Below are 18,003 nucleotides of genomic sequence, written 5' to 3' on the forward strand. Positions count from 1 at the left end.
TGAATGTCCAGAGGACCAGACTTAACTTTTTTAGATTTTTCTACCTGGATTATTGAGCAGCATCAGGATATTAATTAATAAATAGTCAGTTGGTCTGTGAACACCATGGGGTCCTAGAAGAGTTGAAGAGGAGGCTGTTGATGTCTGTGCCTCCCTGGTGAAGATGCTGCTCCCACAACCCTGAAGCAGAAGATGATGGATGGATGATGGATGGATGGATGGATGGATGGATGGATGGATGGATGGATGGATGGTGAAGGAGGAGACCATCAAACAGCAGGAGTGGTCAGTTCAGGTGAACTCCTGCCTGTTTGCTTCAGATCAGCTGTTCAAATCTCTGCAGGTTCAAATAAAAGGTGCACCAGGACTTTCAGCTGAATCTCTCAGGGGTCACAGTTGTACGGACGATAAACGATAACTGCTAAAAGATAACTGATGACTGATAATTGATAACTGTCCTTTCTGAATTTTTGACTGTTTTTGTGTCACTTCATCCTAGAACCAAAAAATTATAACATATTAACAGTTGAGCAGATTCTAGTAATCTTTTCTTAGGATTCATTAAAGATCAAATGCAATTGGAAATTCTTCTCAACTTCCAGTATGAATTTAAACAAACACTATCTGCACTTAACATTGTAAAATTTGTTTAGGAAATTTAATGTTCAAGGACACCACTTAAGAAAAAAATTGTTTAATATGAAAAGTAAGAAGTGAAAAATGTACAAAAATAAAAACTACTGCGTCCAACTAATGATTGTGTATCTGTGTGTCCCTTGTCTCACGGGCTTCATCCAGAAGAAGACACAAGTGTTGTTCCTGCTGTGTCCGCTTCAGTTCTTCATGTTCATTCAGTGATGAAATAAGACTTTTCTTTACTGGACTCTTTTCTCTTTCTCTTCACTAGAAAGAAGAAACAGGTGGTTAATTCAAGCTACATACTGTTTTTGAATAAATGCATGAAACAAAGAAAGGTGCTGCTAACAGCTATAATAGATATATTAATAATAATAATAAACTGGTCAAATAAGAAAATGAAAAATAAATTGATTTAAAAATAATGAAAATGATAATAATGGATATATGAATCAGAAAGTATTACACAGATGCAGATATTCTTTGTCATTCGCACCACATGTGGTCCATGTGGTGGATCAAAATTATGTTCACAGGGTCCCAGTTACATCCAACAATAAAATATAAAAGAAAAACAGTAATAAGATCTAAGATATGAACTAAGAAAAACATCAACTAAAAATATGATAAGCTCTAATAGCATAAAAACATTAAACACAATCCGCAAACAGCAGCACGGACATGAGTCTGTGTGAACAGATGAGCACGAATGAACACAGCAACATGAAACAGATCAGCAGCAACATGAAACTGATCAGCAGCAACATGAAACTGATCAGCAGCAACATGATGTGATTCTTCACAGTGTTATATATTCATGAGGCTGCACAAACACAAGTTCATGTTGCTGTTTCAGAGTCAGAGTCAGAGTCAGAGTTTCTTTATTGTCATTCGCACCTCATGTGGTACATGTGGTGGAGCGAAATTATGTACACAGGGTCCCAGTTACATCCAACAGTAAAATGTATAAGAAAAACAGTAATAACATCTAAGATATGAACTAAGAAAAACATCAACTAAATATACACTAAGCACTCATAACATAAAACATTGAACATCAGCACAAACATGAACATGAGTCTGTGAGCAGATGTGCACGCATGAACACATCAACATTGAAACAGATCAGCAGCAACATGAAACAGATCAGCAGCAACATGATATGGTTTTTCAACGTATTGTTTTTTTGACGTATTGTTTTGATTGTTTACTACCATTAGTGCTTAGTGTTTTATTAGTAGATGTTTTTTAGTTGATATTTTTCTTAATTCATATCTTAGATCTTATTACTGTTTTTATTTTACATTTTGTTGTCTGTAACTGGGACCCTGTGTACATAATTTCATCCCAATTCAGTATTTATTCAACATTTTAGTTTTTTACTTTAAAAATAAAATAAATCAAGTCCTTATCGGCACAAATAAAGTGATGTGGAACAGTTGCATCTGTTCTTACCGAGCACAGAAGCTGCAGCGTTGTGCTGCTCTGTGAGGTGCAGCTGGGCTGTGATGGAGCTCTGTCAGGTGTAGACTCCACTGATGGAGCAGGAGCAGAAGTCAGGAGGCTTGGAGGGTTTAATGTGGAGTTTAGAGATGAACCATCACACGCTGAAATACGTTCTGGATAAAATACAGTGAGAAATGGGACCGGAGGACAGTTAGCATTTATGCAAATTAGCTTAGCATCGTAGCACCGACGTTGTCCTATTATGGCGTCAGCCTCTTTTATTTGTTAAAAATATGTTCAGAACCGATGGGATGAGTAACTTAAAATATGTTTAAAGTTAGAAAACACTCACCATCTTCTATAAATGGTTCAAGTAGAGCAGTAGTCGTGTCCAAACCACCCTCCAATCGCTCCATCTAGCTCGCTTAGACTTTTTTCGTCGGCCACCAAGCACAACAACACCTGCACTTCTGCATTTGACCACGGCTTTGATATTATTGTTGTTGTATAGCTTCAAAATACTAAAAGATATGCTCCTCGTGTTATCGCTAATGGCAAGCGGTAGAGAAAAAATGGTGGATCGGGTTGTTTGGAAAGACTCCACAGACTCCTCCCCCCGACCAATCAGTGACCAACAGTGTTTCTGACGTCACGGCGCGGCTCGCTCGGAACCCTTGAGAAGCCGGGCCAGAATTTAGCGAGGCGAGCCGGTTTCTGGAACAGTGGAAAGACCTCAAACGCGCTTCAACCCGGAAATATCCGACCCGCGCCGTGACGGTGGAAAAGGGGCATAATTGAAAAGGGGCATAACTCAGGAGCCAGGCAGAAGGAGAAATCCCATACAAGACAGGCTCTAGAGCAATGTGGATATCCTAACTGGGCCTTCCTGAAAGCAGAGAAGAAACCCAAACAGGACTCCAGTCAGCCATCAAGTGAAAAGGAGAAACCCAGACCAGTGGTCATTCCGTATGTTGAGGGAGTATCAGAGAAACTGAGACGTTTATTTTCTAAACACAACGTCCCAGTGGCTTTTGTAATGAGATAATATGCGTCTGATATTATCCTTTATTTAAACAGATTTTTTCATTTTTCTGGACTAGGTCATATTGTGCTTTGTGGAGTAAATGTGGACAGAGACGTGTTTAAGTTTCTGACTCACCAACAACAGTGGGTCGTTTATTTTAAACGATTTAAAAACACATCACACATTTACATTAATTGGCAGATTGATTACAATTAACACAGCTTAATTAATGAGCTTTGCAATGAGAAATCATACGGCCATGATTTCTCACTTGCAACTTAAAACAACTGACATTTCTGAAAATATCTGGATTAATTACTGGCAGATAGAAGAGGTTTAAAGATGGGGATTGAAGGAGTTTAAATGGAGAGAAAAGATGTGTGAGGGAAAATGTGTTGACGAAGAACGACACCCTCCATTCGAACCCAGCTCTACCTCGGTACACTTCGGTAGTGGAAATCGACTCTTTACCTTGCAGAAGATATCTCAGCTTCGGTGTAGCGTTCTCTTTCAACGTTACCATTTCAGCGTCTCCGTAGGATAGCAGAGAAACGTCCGGAGTAGTGACGGTACTTCGTTCAACAGCACGCTCACCTCCCGGGTGGACTCACATGAGCTGTGAGTCCGTCAGAGTTCCACTCAGATGTGGAAGATTCCATAATCCCCAAGAGACTCGAAAGAACTCCCAACTAACTCCAGCACTTCAGAACTTTCGTTCGGTTCTGCTCCCAGAACTTCTGTTCTACCCCAGAACTTTGAACTGTCTTGGAACTTTGAACTGACTGGAACTAGGAAGTGTTGACTTTTTAAAGAGTTCGCTTCCGGTCCCCTTTTGGGAAATCCTGATTGGTTGAAAGAAACAACAGGGGTGTGGTTTTAGTGACGTAAGAGGTTACTACAAGTCAGAAAAACAGTGAGATGTTTTTGGAACAGCCAGAGAAATGTTTTGGCGAAATGGGAGGAAACAGGTGCTAGCTCCTCTGTTTCTGTCTGAGAGGTTTTAAAAACATGACAGTTCGTTCCAATAAACTTGTTTGCAACTGTCTCCGATTTTTGACCGACATCACTCCTTCTCATTTCAGACAGAAGATCAAAAAATGCATGATTACTCTGTAACAGACATTAACTTGATTTCTACTTTGAATGAGGATTAAAAAAAATCATTAATACTGTTTCACAGTTGATTTAAAATGAGTAGTTCACTTCAACATTTAAAATGGTTTGAACTAAACACACTTTGATTATCAAGATATTGTAAAATAGTAATGATAATATAAAAAAGAGAGTGTTCTTTCAATTGATTAGTGCAGGACACACTTAGAAAGTCTCTGGATGAGCTTAATTTGTATTTCTGGACTCAAATCAATGAAATAACAGTTTCTGTCCCATGAAGGTCCTCAGGGTCAGATTTTGACCTGAGGCTTAGTTCACTACACTTTTAAACCCCAAAATACATTACGGCAAAGACTGATTCATCCCAAAGATCCACTCCCCCGGCACAAACAGAGCAATGTTGTGTATGCTGTTCAGTGTCAGGAGGGCTGTGATCAGTCTTACATCGGGGAAACTAAACAGCCACTGGCCAAAAGGATGGCCCAGCACAGAAGATCAACATCATCAGGCCAGGACTCTGCGGTCTACACTCATCTTCAGGCCAGCGGTCACTTTTTGAGGGATGAAGATGTTCACATCCTGGACAGAGAGGAACGATGGTTTGAGAGAGGAGTAAAGGAGGCCATCTTTGTGAAAAGAAACCGTCCATCATTAAACAGGGGCGGAGCCTCCGTGTTCACCTGTCCGCCTCTTACAATGCTGTGATTGCTAGTATCACTCAGCCTCCTGTGAATAGTAAACAGCCATCAGTGTGCTAATGATCCATTGTTAGGCTGATGGTCCTTCTTTATCATGTGAGCAGCTGGTTTTGGTTGTCAGCAGCAAAACTGGTTGATCCACTCTGAGAAGGTGCTATTTATAAGACTGAGCTGAATACAGCACCTCAGACTGAGGAAGTCTTTTGGATGAAAGACGAAACGTTTCTACATTTTTTTTTTTTTGCTTTGTTTTTTTTTTTTGAATGTCCAGAGGACCAGATTTATCTTTTTTAGATTTTTCTTCCTGGATTATTGAGCATGCATCAGGGTAGGGGTTAAGGGTTCAAGGGCCTTGTGTGGAGAAAATGAGGTTGGAGGCAAGTGTGTGGCTGCTTCACCTATCCCACCCACATTTTGATGTTGTCCGTAACAAGAGTTGAACCGGCGATCTTCCAATCACAGACCCAACTTTTCTAACCTCTGCGCCACCACTCCCAGTCTGCTTCGCAGATAAATAACTTTGTTAACCTACTTTTTGTAAATATGAATGTTTATTTTCAGTGCCCTGAAACGACTTCTGTTCTGACTTGATAGAGAGATTCCTTAGATAGAGAACTTTACTAATTGACTTTTATGTATGTGAATGTTCCTGTAAAGTGCCCTGAGACAACTTTGTTGTGATTTGGCGCTATATAAATAAACTGAATTGAATTGAAAACTATTTTCTCTGGTTACTGGTTATTTTGTTAACACCAAGGTTTTCCACTGTCTCTGTGGCGTCAGCCTCACCATCCTGATGGCGATCGACCTCCTCTGATGCTTATGGTCCACGACCTGCAGTTTTCTTAAGAGGTTCAAGTGTGGACTCTGCCTGTTGCCAAGATGTTCTGAAGCCTCCTCTTCTCTTTCTCCAAGTCTCCTGAGATCACAAGTGAAGAAAATAATCTTTGTCAGGATGCAGAAAACTTCAAATGCATTTCTGTGCATTTGTAAGGTTTCATGAACATACATGTAGGACCAGGCCAGAACTTTTCTTGCACGTAGTTGTTCCCCGATCGACAAAGGTCAGCGCTTTATCTGAGTTTTCCCTGGCAGAAACATCTGGATGTGTTCGCTCGACGGAGACAAAGGATCACCAGTCTGTCTGAGCTGAGGCTGCCCAGTTACAGGGGAAAGGTTTTAATTACACAAAATATGATATTATTACGTGTTAAAATAAAAATAGACCTTTCAATAAATTATTACATTTAAATGTGACGTAAAGTATCCATGGTGTCTGCATAAAGAAATATAAGAAATTAAAAATTTATAGTTTTAAGTGGGAATCCAACTCACTTTTTGAGGTTCTGTTGATTGGTTTTCTCTGTAAACAGGTGAGCTTCGATTCCTCTTTTTATACTGAACAAAATATACAGTAATTAAATTCATTTTATTTACAAAGCACCAAGTCACAACAGAAGTCATCTCAGGGCACTGAACAGAAACATTCATATATATCGTAATAAGTTAACAGAAACGTTCATATTTAAAAAATTTAATTTAACATTATTTATCTGAGGAGCAGACTGCTTTGAGATTAACTCCATTGCAGAACCACAATCACTGCAGTGCTGAATGAATGCAGACACACAAAAACCACACACACGCAAAAACTAAATCACATAAAAGCATGAATAAATCTGACATGACGTATTTTTTTTCATATTTGCATTGTTTCAGGGCATTAAAATCAGAATATTGTTCAAGTTATTGTTTTAATGAATAGTTCTGCACATAAAGTTTTTAATAAATATCAAAAATTATTCTATTATCACATTTAGATAAGCTGTTTTCATTGTTATATTTTAGTGTTTTAGTGCCACTTTCATTAACACAATTTTAAAACTCACAGAAGGAAAAATATATTTAGACAAAGCTAGCAAAAGTAAAAACAAACATGATTCTACCGACCAGCTCTTTTATGTTTATTTAGTAAGAAGCATGGCATAAACAAGATAGTTGGGTATTTGTTCTTGGCTAAAATAAGCTATTTGTTAGCTTTAACTATGGTTAGAAATTGGGGATTGGCAACATTCACAGTCAAAAGAACATTTCTGCCCCTTAAACAAAATTTATTTTGTTTACAGCAGTAAAACCTCTTGAAAGCCTGAAATAAAGCAAAAGTGGAATCATGCAACTTATTAAGTTTTATAGGCTACATCTAAAACAATTGGTTTGTTACCTCCATCTCTCCAATTTCCATCTTCTACTGCTTGTTTGTGGTTTTGGTCGTACAAACACAGGACCCCGGCCAGCAAAAACAAACGCCTGCCAGCGCTGAATTCAGCACATCTCCCTACTATCTGCCTGATCAAAATTAATGCTGTGCCTCAAATGAGCTGACAGCTACATGTAAATAATATTTAAATAAGGCAAATATTAATGACTGCTGTTAGAATTTTCCTCTGTTCTTCTCCTCTGTTTCCTTAGTTTTTTCTTTTTTCTTTTCCTCTGTTTCAAGTTGACTGCAACAACAAAAACTAAAAGGTTTCTGCTATCATTATCAGGTGCTTTATGGAGGAAGAGGTGGACGTGGCCTTCAGGCCAGATATGTGGTGTTGGACAGTGAGGGTGACCGCCTGGTCCCAACACACTCACTGGCACCAAAGCACACTGATGGGACAGTTGGAGGTCTTAGACCACTGAGCCGTTCCTTTTTCTTTCCCGGAGGAAAGCCCTCCAAGGCCAGTTTCTGTTGGTTCAGTCCAGAAGAGACTTGCAGCAGAGGTATGTTCACTCAGCAAAAATCTTAGATTTTTGTACATTGGTTTTGTTGGAATTGCAGATGTTCTGACCCAGATGTAGCTTTTACCTCAGATGTGCTAAAGCTGTTATAGTTCTGAATTTGTTTTCTTTTGCAGGCGTAGATGCTTTGAAAATATTTTTCATCTTCTTGGTACTTTGTGGTGTGATTGCAGCTTTTTCCTTTTGGATCAGGTACACACACACACACACACACACACACACACACACACACACACACACACATACACTTTTTGACTTGCCTAGAGCAGGGATTTTCAAACTTTTTTGGTTCAGGGACCCCTTGCAGGGGAGAAAAAGTTTCAGGGACCCCCTCGTAACCCTCATGTTTATTAAAAACATTTCTTCAATTTGTCTCTTTAATGCAATGGAAATATTTGTGTAAAATAAACACATAAGACCTGTTCTTATTGTTAATACAATTTTTATATTTTTAAACGTGGGGTATTTTTCAGGGCAGCACGGTGGCGCAACTGGTAGAGCTGCTGCCTCTCAGCGAGCAGGTCCCTGGTTCAAACCCCGGTCCAGGGGCCTTTCTGGGTGGAGTTTGCATGTTCTCTCCGTGCATGCGTGGGTTTTCTCCGGGTGCTCCGGTTTCCTCCCACAGACCAAAAACATGCATGTTAGGCTGATTGGTAACTCTAAATTGTCCCTAGGTGTGAGTGAGAGAGTGAATGGTTGTTTGTCTCTATGTGTCCCTGTGATGGACTTGCGACCCGTCCAGGGTGTACCCCGCCCCTCGCACAGTGATTGCTGGACATGGGCACCAGCGACCCCCGTGACCCAAAGTGGAATTAGCGGGTAAAGAAAATGGATGGATGGATGGATGGGTATTTTTCATTCGAGACACACTTACTTAACAAAAATTTCAATTTCAACTTGCAAAAATTACATTTTTGAGAAAATTACCAATATAAAAAACTACTTTAAAACTTTTCCTGTTCACATAATAATGAACATAATAAAAGTATTGCCGCTTCTTCAGATATTACAGAAAATGCTTTACATAAAACTGAACAGAATCGTAACAGCAGTAGTCATACCAAGTAACAGGAAGTCTTTCTTCCCTTTTGCTATCAAACTTTTCAACTCCTCCCCTTTCTACACAAAGGCTAATAAAATGAATCCTGCACTAAATTAAACCCTTTAATATTTACCTCTGCACTTGACCTGTTTTAGACCTTAAAATGAAAGGGGGCGGGGGTTTGTCTGGAAATTTTGAATAAAGTAAATGTGCTTTCCTGCATTTTGGTGTATTTTAATGGGTTTTTAAACATCTACATGCTTGTACAGAAAAAAAAAATTGGCAGACCCCCAAGCACTGACTCATGGACCCCTGGGGTCCAGGGTCTCCAGTTTGATAACCACTGGCCTAGAGAACATTGGTTACATACTGTAACTCCAGATTCTATGAGTATAGACGCAGCCCTTTAAGACCTTTGCTAATGGGTTTACCCCCGCACACAGAGCAGCACTGAAAACTTTAGTCCACGCCCACTTGCTGTATGGGCCACACCCCCGGTTTGTATAAATTGCCCAGAGACTGGGAATTGGCTTCCAAATAGTATTTTTCTTCAGCCATTTAGGAGCCAATGAAGCCCAGATCTTAAAGGGCTGCACCTATACTCGTATAATCTGGGGTTAAAGTACATAACCAGCATTCTATTTTGTATAGGCTTCGTCCTTTAAGGCTATCGTTAGTAGGAAAAAGGCGAAGCAGGATGTATTCTATGCCTCTCTGGTTCTGTCCGGAACCACTATTACACAGATATCTGCTTATATTAATGAACGTGTTGAACCTTTGGTTCGAGCGTAATTGCACACTACTGAGTCCGTGCACTTGATACGCGATGAGCAACATAGAGGGGCATAATCTCTGCATCAGTTTGTCAATCCTGCTGCCATGAGAACAAGCAGGTTGGAGAGCTTTGTTAGAGAAACGATGTTTGAGACAGGAGTAAAGGAGGCCATCTTTGTGAAAAGAAACCATCCATCATTAAACAGGGGTGGAGCCTCCGTGTTCAACTGTCCCCCTCTTACAATGATGTTATTGCTAGTATCACTCAGCCTCCTGTGAATAGCAAACAGCCATCAGTGTGCTAATGATCCATTGTTAGGCTGATGGTCCTCCTTGATTATGTGAGCAGCTGGTTTTTGGCTGTCAGTAGCAAACTGGTTGATCCACTGCGAGAGGGTGCTATTTATAAGACTGAGCTGAATACAGCACCTCTGACTGAGGATGTCTTTCGGATGAAATACGAAGTTGTTCTACAATTTTTTTTTTTTTTTGAATGTCCAGAGGACCAGATTGAACTATTTTTGATTTTTCTACCTGGATTATTGAGCATGCATCTGGATAGTAAAAGAAAGAGCATTTCCACACACACAGTCCAAAGGGAACTCAAGGAATTGGGACTGAACAGCTGTGTAGCCTTAAGAACACCACTAATCAGTAGGAGTGCAAATCTCTGTGTCTGGCGATTCGATTCAATTCCGATTTTTGGTGTCACGATACGATTCAAATTTGATTTTCCAATTCGGAAACGATTTTCGATTCTGAAACGATTTTTCTATTGAAATGGTCATAAATTTAGTTTCAATTATAATGTATATGTAACTGACAAGCTGAAAAGATTAAACAACAACAATGTAAACAAATAGAACATTTATTTAAAACAATCATTTTAGGTTCTTTACTGTATCAAATATTTTTTATTCATTTTATATTTATACCAAAAATAGGAAAAATATAGGAGTGCATAAAATTCTGTAACTTAAGTTACCAGTATTAGGTTAGCTTAGTTGCCTGAATTTTTCTAAAAAAAAAATCTAAAAAACAAATAATTCTTCCATCCATCATCTTTATCCACGTCTTCCTTTTTGAGTCACGGGTGTCACTGGTGCCCATATCAGCAGTCACTGTGTGAGAGGTGGGGGGCACCTGGACAGGTCTAAAGTCCATCACAAACAAATGATTCAAAATATATAAATACAAAAGTAAACAGGCTTCAGACCACCATACATAGTATAGTAACCTTTAACTAAAAATAAAATACAGACTTCAGTTATTTTCAACCATATTGCTCTAACCTTTGCTATATTTGCAAAACTTAACCTAATATGAAATATACAGACTTCCCAGTCTTAACCATATTGATTCATATTTAGTAAATATTTAACAAAATTTCAAAACCTGTGCAAGTTTGCACAAAAATCTCTTCTGAACTGTAATTTATAAACCATAAACTGTATCATTTAGCACTGGCTCCAGGAGATGTGTCTTATCTGTCCTCTCCATCCTGTTAAAAAGACAAATTACATAAAGTTTGTTGTACAACTTGTCTATAAGTTTTAGTATAATATGAGAAATAACAGTTACTTTTGAGCTGCAGCTGCATCAATGCTTCTCCCATCTGTTGTTTCATGGTGAAATTGTGGTGCTGCTTTATCGCAAAAAAAACAAAAAAACCTACATGAAGGAATAACGTATATTGGATCCATCGTATTAAAAATAAACCTAAACCCCTCACCTTCCACTGAGCTGTCTGCTCATAAATCCTTTGTGATATAGCAAGAGATGGAGAGGGAAATATTCACAGCATTTGGAGAATCGCTGGAAGTTTGTTACAGAGTTCGCTGATCGACTGCTTCGCTTTCATCTTCCGTGCATTTTGTCGTATTTCCAAAATACTGTATCACAATTTTATTTTACACTTCTTGCAAACAACCGTGCTCTTGTTAAGCTCTGTCTTCCCCTGGAACTTTGTAGGATCTGAAATTATTTTTAAAGACGAAGAGGCGGGTTGAATCACACTGTCCTCCATGCTAGCAGGCTCCATTCAGATAAAAGTAGCTGGCTAACTAGCTTGCTGTACGGTGGCCTACATGGCCAAAATTCTACGGCGGCCGGGCGGGGAGTAAGAGCAGAAAAAATATAAAACTTAAATGCATTTTAAAATTGATGTATGGACTTTTAGAAACGATTCAGAATCGCCAGGACTAAGAATCTAGATTATTTTTAAAAAAAATCGGTGGGGGGGGGATGGCCACTGACATCGGATGCCTGACAAACCACCTGTCGAAGCCTTTTCTGTCTCCAGCCCTCTTTTCTGAGAGGGGGAGCAAGGCTGCTAGCTGACTCCTCATCAGAGGTGGAGACATCCTAATCTTGCCTCGTGTCAAAAGATTCGAGGGCCTTGTCTAGCGGATAGCTTGCTGGAAGCTGGAACAGTTCCTCACCTAAAGAGAAGATGGCCACCCGGCATTGTTTCTCCTCGAGCGAGAGAAGCTTTCAGGACGGGCAGGAAGCCTTCAGTATCAGGGCATGACTTGCATGTTCTGCTCCGAGGCAGCCTTCACAGATGGCATGCAGGTTGGAGCTGAGGATGTACCCCATCCTGAAGGTTGAACACAGGTGAATGACTCAGCTGGACATCATTTTCTGCTCTTGAGTTTTCTTATGCTGATTGCTGGCTGAAGAAAAAAGGGGAGTCGATCCCTGATCTTAAGTCAATTTATACAGAACAGGGGTGGGCCCACATGGCAGGGACTAAAGTTTTCAGTGCAGTGCACGGGGGTAAATGGTAAATGGACTGTACTTATATAGCGCTTTTCTATCTTATCAAGACACTCCAAGAACTTTACAACAATCTGTGCCTCATTTACCCATTCATACAGCACTCTAGACCTCTACAAAGCTAATTGAACAAATCATTCTAAAGAGAATAATCAGTGCTTTATCACATTCATATACCGATGGGATACACATCGGAGACAATGAGGGGTTCATTGTCTTGCCCAGGGACACTTCGGCATGTGACTGCTGGTGGATTCGAATTCCCAACTCTTGCATTGAAGAATGATTGCTCTAACCACTCAGCCACAGCCACTCAGTAAACCTTATAATATATATGTATATACTTATACTTATAATATAAAGGCCTTGTAATCTAGCTGTTTTTGTTACTTTTTTGCCATCTTAATTGTAAAAAAAAATAAAAAAAATCTGTATACCTTTTTATAATTGTCTACTGTTGTCACTGTTGTCCATTGTTGTCATCACTCTTTGTTGAAATCAGGTCTCTCTTGTAAATGAGTCCTCGAGGCTCAGTGGGTTAACCTGTCTAAATAAAGGTTGAATGATAAAGGTTGAATGAAAAAAACCCCACTAGCAGTAGCCTTAAAGGACTGAGCCTTTATGAAATAGAACCATATACTGTAGTTGGAATCAATTTGACTAGGTATAAACCTTGTTGCTAGAAAATGTAGTTTTTTTTCTAAATTAATTTGATGTCAGTTAGTTTGAAGTTTTGTTAAGCCTAGATAAAACAAATAAAACAATTTTCAGTTTATTCACTTTGTCAATCTTTTCAAAACTGGATTTTTTTTCTCAACAGGAAGTACAAAAGATCTTCAAACATCACCAAACTGATTCTGACTTTGGATGACATCGTATTCATTGACACTCAAGTCAGCAGGAAGGTTAGAAATTGTTGAGTTAAACATTTAGCTGATGTTTGTCCAATATTGAGTGTTGGCAGACAATTGCAGTTTGGTTGGCTGATGTTTAGTTACTGCGTGTTGATTGATGGTTATTGAAGGCTGATGATGTTATTGAAGGCTGATGATATTTGTAGCTTTTTAACTGGTTGGGTGATGTATTTTATGCTTTGACTTGTTGATAGATGATTCTTTGATAATTGTTGTCTGGTGTTTGTTGACTGACTGATGTATGTTGACTGGTGTTTGTTCTGGGTGGCTTTTTTCACAGACAGCTCAACTTAGCTGTTCAGCAAAGAGCTGAGACATTTTTTTGTCAGTTTGTTAATCAATACATGATAATCTTAAGAATCTCCTGGCTACCCCATGTGCATTTTATCCTGCTGATACTCCAGTTCTGTTATTCTTGTTCCACCTTTGCTCTGTCACCAACCCATCCAAGTAAAACTGGAATTCCTGAGATTCCATCCTGCCTACCACCTAGGAGAAATTAGCTCTGCCTATAACACACCTGCCTGGTCACTCCACTTTTTTTCCATGATCACCATCTACTTTTTACTTGCTACTCTTCTAGTACCAACCTCAGCCAATTTTTCTCATTCTTAGATGACCTCAGTCTGTCTTTGTCAAAATAGAAGATTTTCACATTTTAATTAAATTAAATTCAGTTCAATTTATTTCTATTGCCCCAAGGCTCAGCAGAAGTTGTCTTGGGACACTATACAAAAACATTCACATGCATTATAAAAGCCAGTTAGTAAAATCTATCTATCTAGCGAAGCAGCAGATTGTATCGAATCTTCACTTCTTCACAGTCTCCATCCTGAACAAGCACAAAGGAGACTGGAAAGGAAAAACGCCCTTTAAACAAGAAGAAACCTCCAGTAGAACCAGGTGTAGTGATGTCAGGACAGCTTTGCCGTAGACACACTACTAATTAATTATTCTTAAAGCTAGTTCAAGCACAAAGAATATTAATTGTTAATTACAATGGATTCTTTTTTTTTCGAGTTTATGCCATGTGACCGAGATAACTGTGAGTGGATTGTTTAATCAGTGACATGAGACACCATTTTATCTTTGACCCATCAGAATAAATGTGGTCATTTATTTAACAGAATCAAAAGTTAACATGAAAACATGTACACATTGATTTGCTGATCTGTTTCTAATCAATAAACTTGGCAAGCTTTACTAACAAGACAACAGAACATTACTGATTGAGGCTGACTCACCTCTGAAGGCATCTAGATTACTGGCGAATAGAAGTTAAAGAGAAGAAATAGATTTAAAAGGAAGATGGATGAATGAAGATGTATGTTTGTTGACCAGAATTAGCACTCTTCTTTCAACCCCAGCTCAACCTCCGGTCCACTTAGTGTGTGACAACTCGTGACGTCTCTTTACCTTTGTAGTGGATGGATCAGCTCCGGTACAGAGGTCCCTTTGCACGCTACCTTTCAGCGTCTCCGGTCAGGGTGGCTGGTCATTGTTCGAAGTCGTGACAATTTACTCAGTTCAACAGAACAAGCTTCCTTCGAAGTTGTAGGGAGTTACGCCCGGGTGAGTTCACAGCAAGGCACTGTGACTCCGCTGGGATGGATGGACCCTTGTCTCACAGTCAAATCCATCAGCTATTGATTAAATCTGAAAGTTCCTTAGGACCTGTCAGTAAGACTCCAGTCAGAAATTCCACTCAAAAGTGGAAGACTCCTGGGAAGACTTCATAGAGGAAGACTGAAAGAAGACTGAAAGAAGATTCAATAGTCCCAGGAAGTGTTGACTTTTTAAAGAGTACTCACTTCCTGTCACTTGGTACTTCCTGATTGGTTGAAACAGCCAGCAGGGGGGTGGTTCTAGTGATGTCAAGAGGGTCACTAGATGTCAAAAAGACAGCAGGAATGTTTACGAATGGTTAGTACAGACAGAGGAATGTTATGACGAAGTGAGACAAACGCAGATGCCAGTTGAAGTTATTTACTGTCTGCTGAGTTTTAAAACAAGGCACTTCATTCTCCCTGTGAATGGTCCCTTCAGCGAGGGTTGCTGCTGGTGGTTCCCAGTGGATGCCATTCTGGTTCTATGTGTTCATGCATTTATGTGGTTTTAGTTGGGCTTATGAGTGGGATTTTACATGAGACCTTAACTTATATGCACCTGGTGTGTAAGCTATCATGGTTTAGATCAGCTACAGTTACCAATTAAAGGGTGGGTCATGCTGAAAAATTATATATATAGGAATTTATACCTATAGAAGGGCATTCCAAACTATTTTTCCATTCCTAACTTGGTTTAAGTTAGATTTACATGGCAAAATATAGTTTGGTTCAATTGTCTGTTGTCCCTTTAGATGAACGACTTGAGGTTTGGTTTTTTGGTTTCCCCCTAAATGTTTTTGGAGTCTATGGCGAGACTCAACTGAAGGATTAGCTAGCACCCCCCCCCCCCCCCAATATGATTGTTCGAGTATGGTTGGCTTGAGCGTCGTGAGACCAATGTAGGTTATGGCACTTAAGGTAGCATTAATCTACATTGACTCCTCAAAGGTTGAAGTTTAACAAATGAACTGCATGTTGGCATAGTTAAAGTCCTCATAGTCTCTAACTAAAGTACACACAAAATTCATTCTTGCTGGGGGTGTTCAGAAACAATACCAAAACCAAATAAACGATGTTTCAACATAGACAAAAAAAGTGATTAAGCAACCAGAAAACAACGTTTCAACATCGACAAAAGTAGTGATTAAGCAACTAGAAAACAACGTTTCAATGCACCACTCACTCTGATTGTCAGATTCGATCACGTTATCGCGTCTGAGTTATCTTAACACTTAATCAAGCTTGGACTTATTTCGTTGTTGCTTAGACGACCCTTTTTCCCACGAGGTCTGAGTTTGTGAGATCTTTGTCTCCTGTGGAGTTATTGAACGCCTTGTGTAGTTTAACCTGGTTTCGGTGTACCCATTTAACCATTGGCTCTTTTTGGCCTTTGCTGATTTAGATCTGGTAGACAACTGGAGACATTTTGTCTGTTATCAGGTGGGGTTCAGTCCACCTGGGCATCAGTTTGCGGGCAAGAGTTCCGGTCCTGGACTCTCTTTTCCCGGTTGTGGGGGCGAACGTGTATACTTGTTTTAATGCTTTCAGTGTGGCGTTATCTCCCTTGTGTCCTGCGGACGGGAGGTCATGCGCATGAACTAACATCACCCCCCTGTGGTGATGGGGGACCACGAACACGGGTGAGGACGTCGGTCCATGAGCAAAAGTTAGGATGCCCTTGAGTAGTTTTAGCTGTTTGTGCAGCTGAAAGAGGACTTTAAGGTCTGGATTGGAATCCAGGTCGGCTTCGGATCGAGTGTTTTTCTCTGGGTCAGTAAAGTACAGCATCATCGAGTTTATTGCAGGATCTGACTTCTGTAGTTGGATGATGTCTGGGTCAGTCAGCATGGGTTGTACAGAGACTGTGTTGACAGCCGGCTTGGCTGCAGCCTTTGCATATGTGACTGCCATTACCTCGGCTGTAGGTTGTACTGACAGAGTTGCGAGCAGCCAGGAGGGGTCAAAGGACCACGGAGGGCCGTCCACGGCTCTGTCCTTGGCTAGGAAGTCTGCAAGGTCATCATACCACTTGTCATCGCCTAGGACTCTTGAATGTCCTGGAACCTTTTTCTAGTAGACTTGTAGGTCATGTGATGTCACCAAGTGATCACATGCCATGAAAAGCTCTTTGTGTTGGACCACTTTCTTGTTGCTTGTGAGAAAGCCGTTCTATTTCCACCGAGCGAGATGACACAAGAAACTAAGTCGAGCGTAATTAGAGTCTGTGCAGATGACTAGCGTTTGGATGAGGCGTTTTACTGCCATCTGGAGAGCTATTAGGATTCCTGCTATCTCAGCGTACTGAGAAGTCTGAGAGCTTAATTTATGGCTAAAAGTGACCTCTTCTTGGTCTTGGAGGAGAATCCCTCCATCACCTGGTTTGCAGGTTTGTTCGTGGTGGAATGAGCATCCATCCACGTACAATGTTGCCATATCTTTGCAGATATTGCCATCAAAGTAGTAGTGATTTGGGTCCTCATTTACTGAGGGTTTTTCCACAGCTGGCGGTTGGGTGGCTGGTACATCTTGTGTACATTCCTGGCAGAGTGCCAGGTCGGTGCCCAAATGTGATTTCTTGTTTTGTCCGTAGCAGATGTCTAGGTCAAAACTTTGAAGCGCCATGAGCCACGTGGCTACCCGCGAGTTCGTCACAACACCAGCTCTGATGTGTTGGCTATTCCGGAAAGTTACTGGCTGGTGTTGTGTTTCAACAATGATTTTTTGTCCACCGATGTAACTGGAGAAGTGTTTAACTGCCCACACAGTGGTCAGTAGAGCTTTCTCACAGTCTGAGAACTTTAATTCGGGGCCTGCCATTGTCTTACTGGCATAGGCCACCACACGCTTGTCTTTGTCATGCGTACTGACCTGCACTCATGCAGTGAGCTGAAAAGCCCACTTCCAGGTGAAACTCTTTGTTGTAGTCTGGATAGACTAGACATGGGGCTGACTTGAGTCTGTCCCTGAGAGCGTTCATTGCCTGCTGTTGGTTATCAGTCCAGACAAATGGGATATCTTTCTTTAAGAGTTCAGTCAGTGGTTTCACAAGGTCTGCATAGTTCTCTATGAATTGGCGTGAGTAATTACACACGCCCAGAAAACTTTGTAGTTCTCTGAGATTGGTGGGGACTTTTAGATTGTCTAGGCCTTGGGTGCGAGTCAATTATGGTTGTACTCCATCTGGACC

The 18,003-nt window shown here is 40.3% G+C and overlaps 1 protein-coding gene across 1 annotated transcript in view; it reads left to right on the forward strand.

Moving 5' to 3' along the window:
* LOC119414353 (retinal guanylyl cyclase 2) overlaps positions 1 to 18,003 on the forward strand; it is a 214,067-nt gene that overhangs the window by 81,273 nt on the left and 114,791 nt on the right. Inside the window, exons 8-10 of the mRNA XM_037681446.1 lie at positions 7,464 to 7,683; positions 7,818 to 7,893; positions 13,116 to 13,200. Coding sequence (XP_037537374.1) covers positions 7,464 to 7,683; positions 7,818 to 7,893; positions 13,116 to 13,200 — 381 coding nt within the window. The remainder of the gene's footprint in view (positions 1 to 7,463; positions 7,684 to 7,817; positions 7,894 to 13,115; positions 13,201 to 18,003) is intronic.

Source organism: Nematolebias whitei, chromosome 9 (assembly GCF_014905685.2).
Source record: "Nematolebias whitei isolate Nwh7 chromosome 9, NemWhi1, whole genome shotgun sequence".
NCBI classification, from domain to species: Eukaryota; Metazoa; Chordata; class Actinopteri; order Cyprinodontiformes; family Rivulidae; genus Nematolebias; species Nematolebias whitei.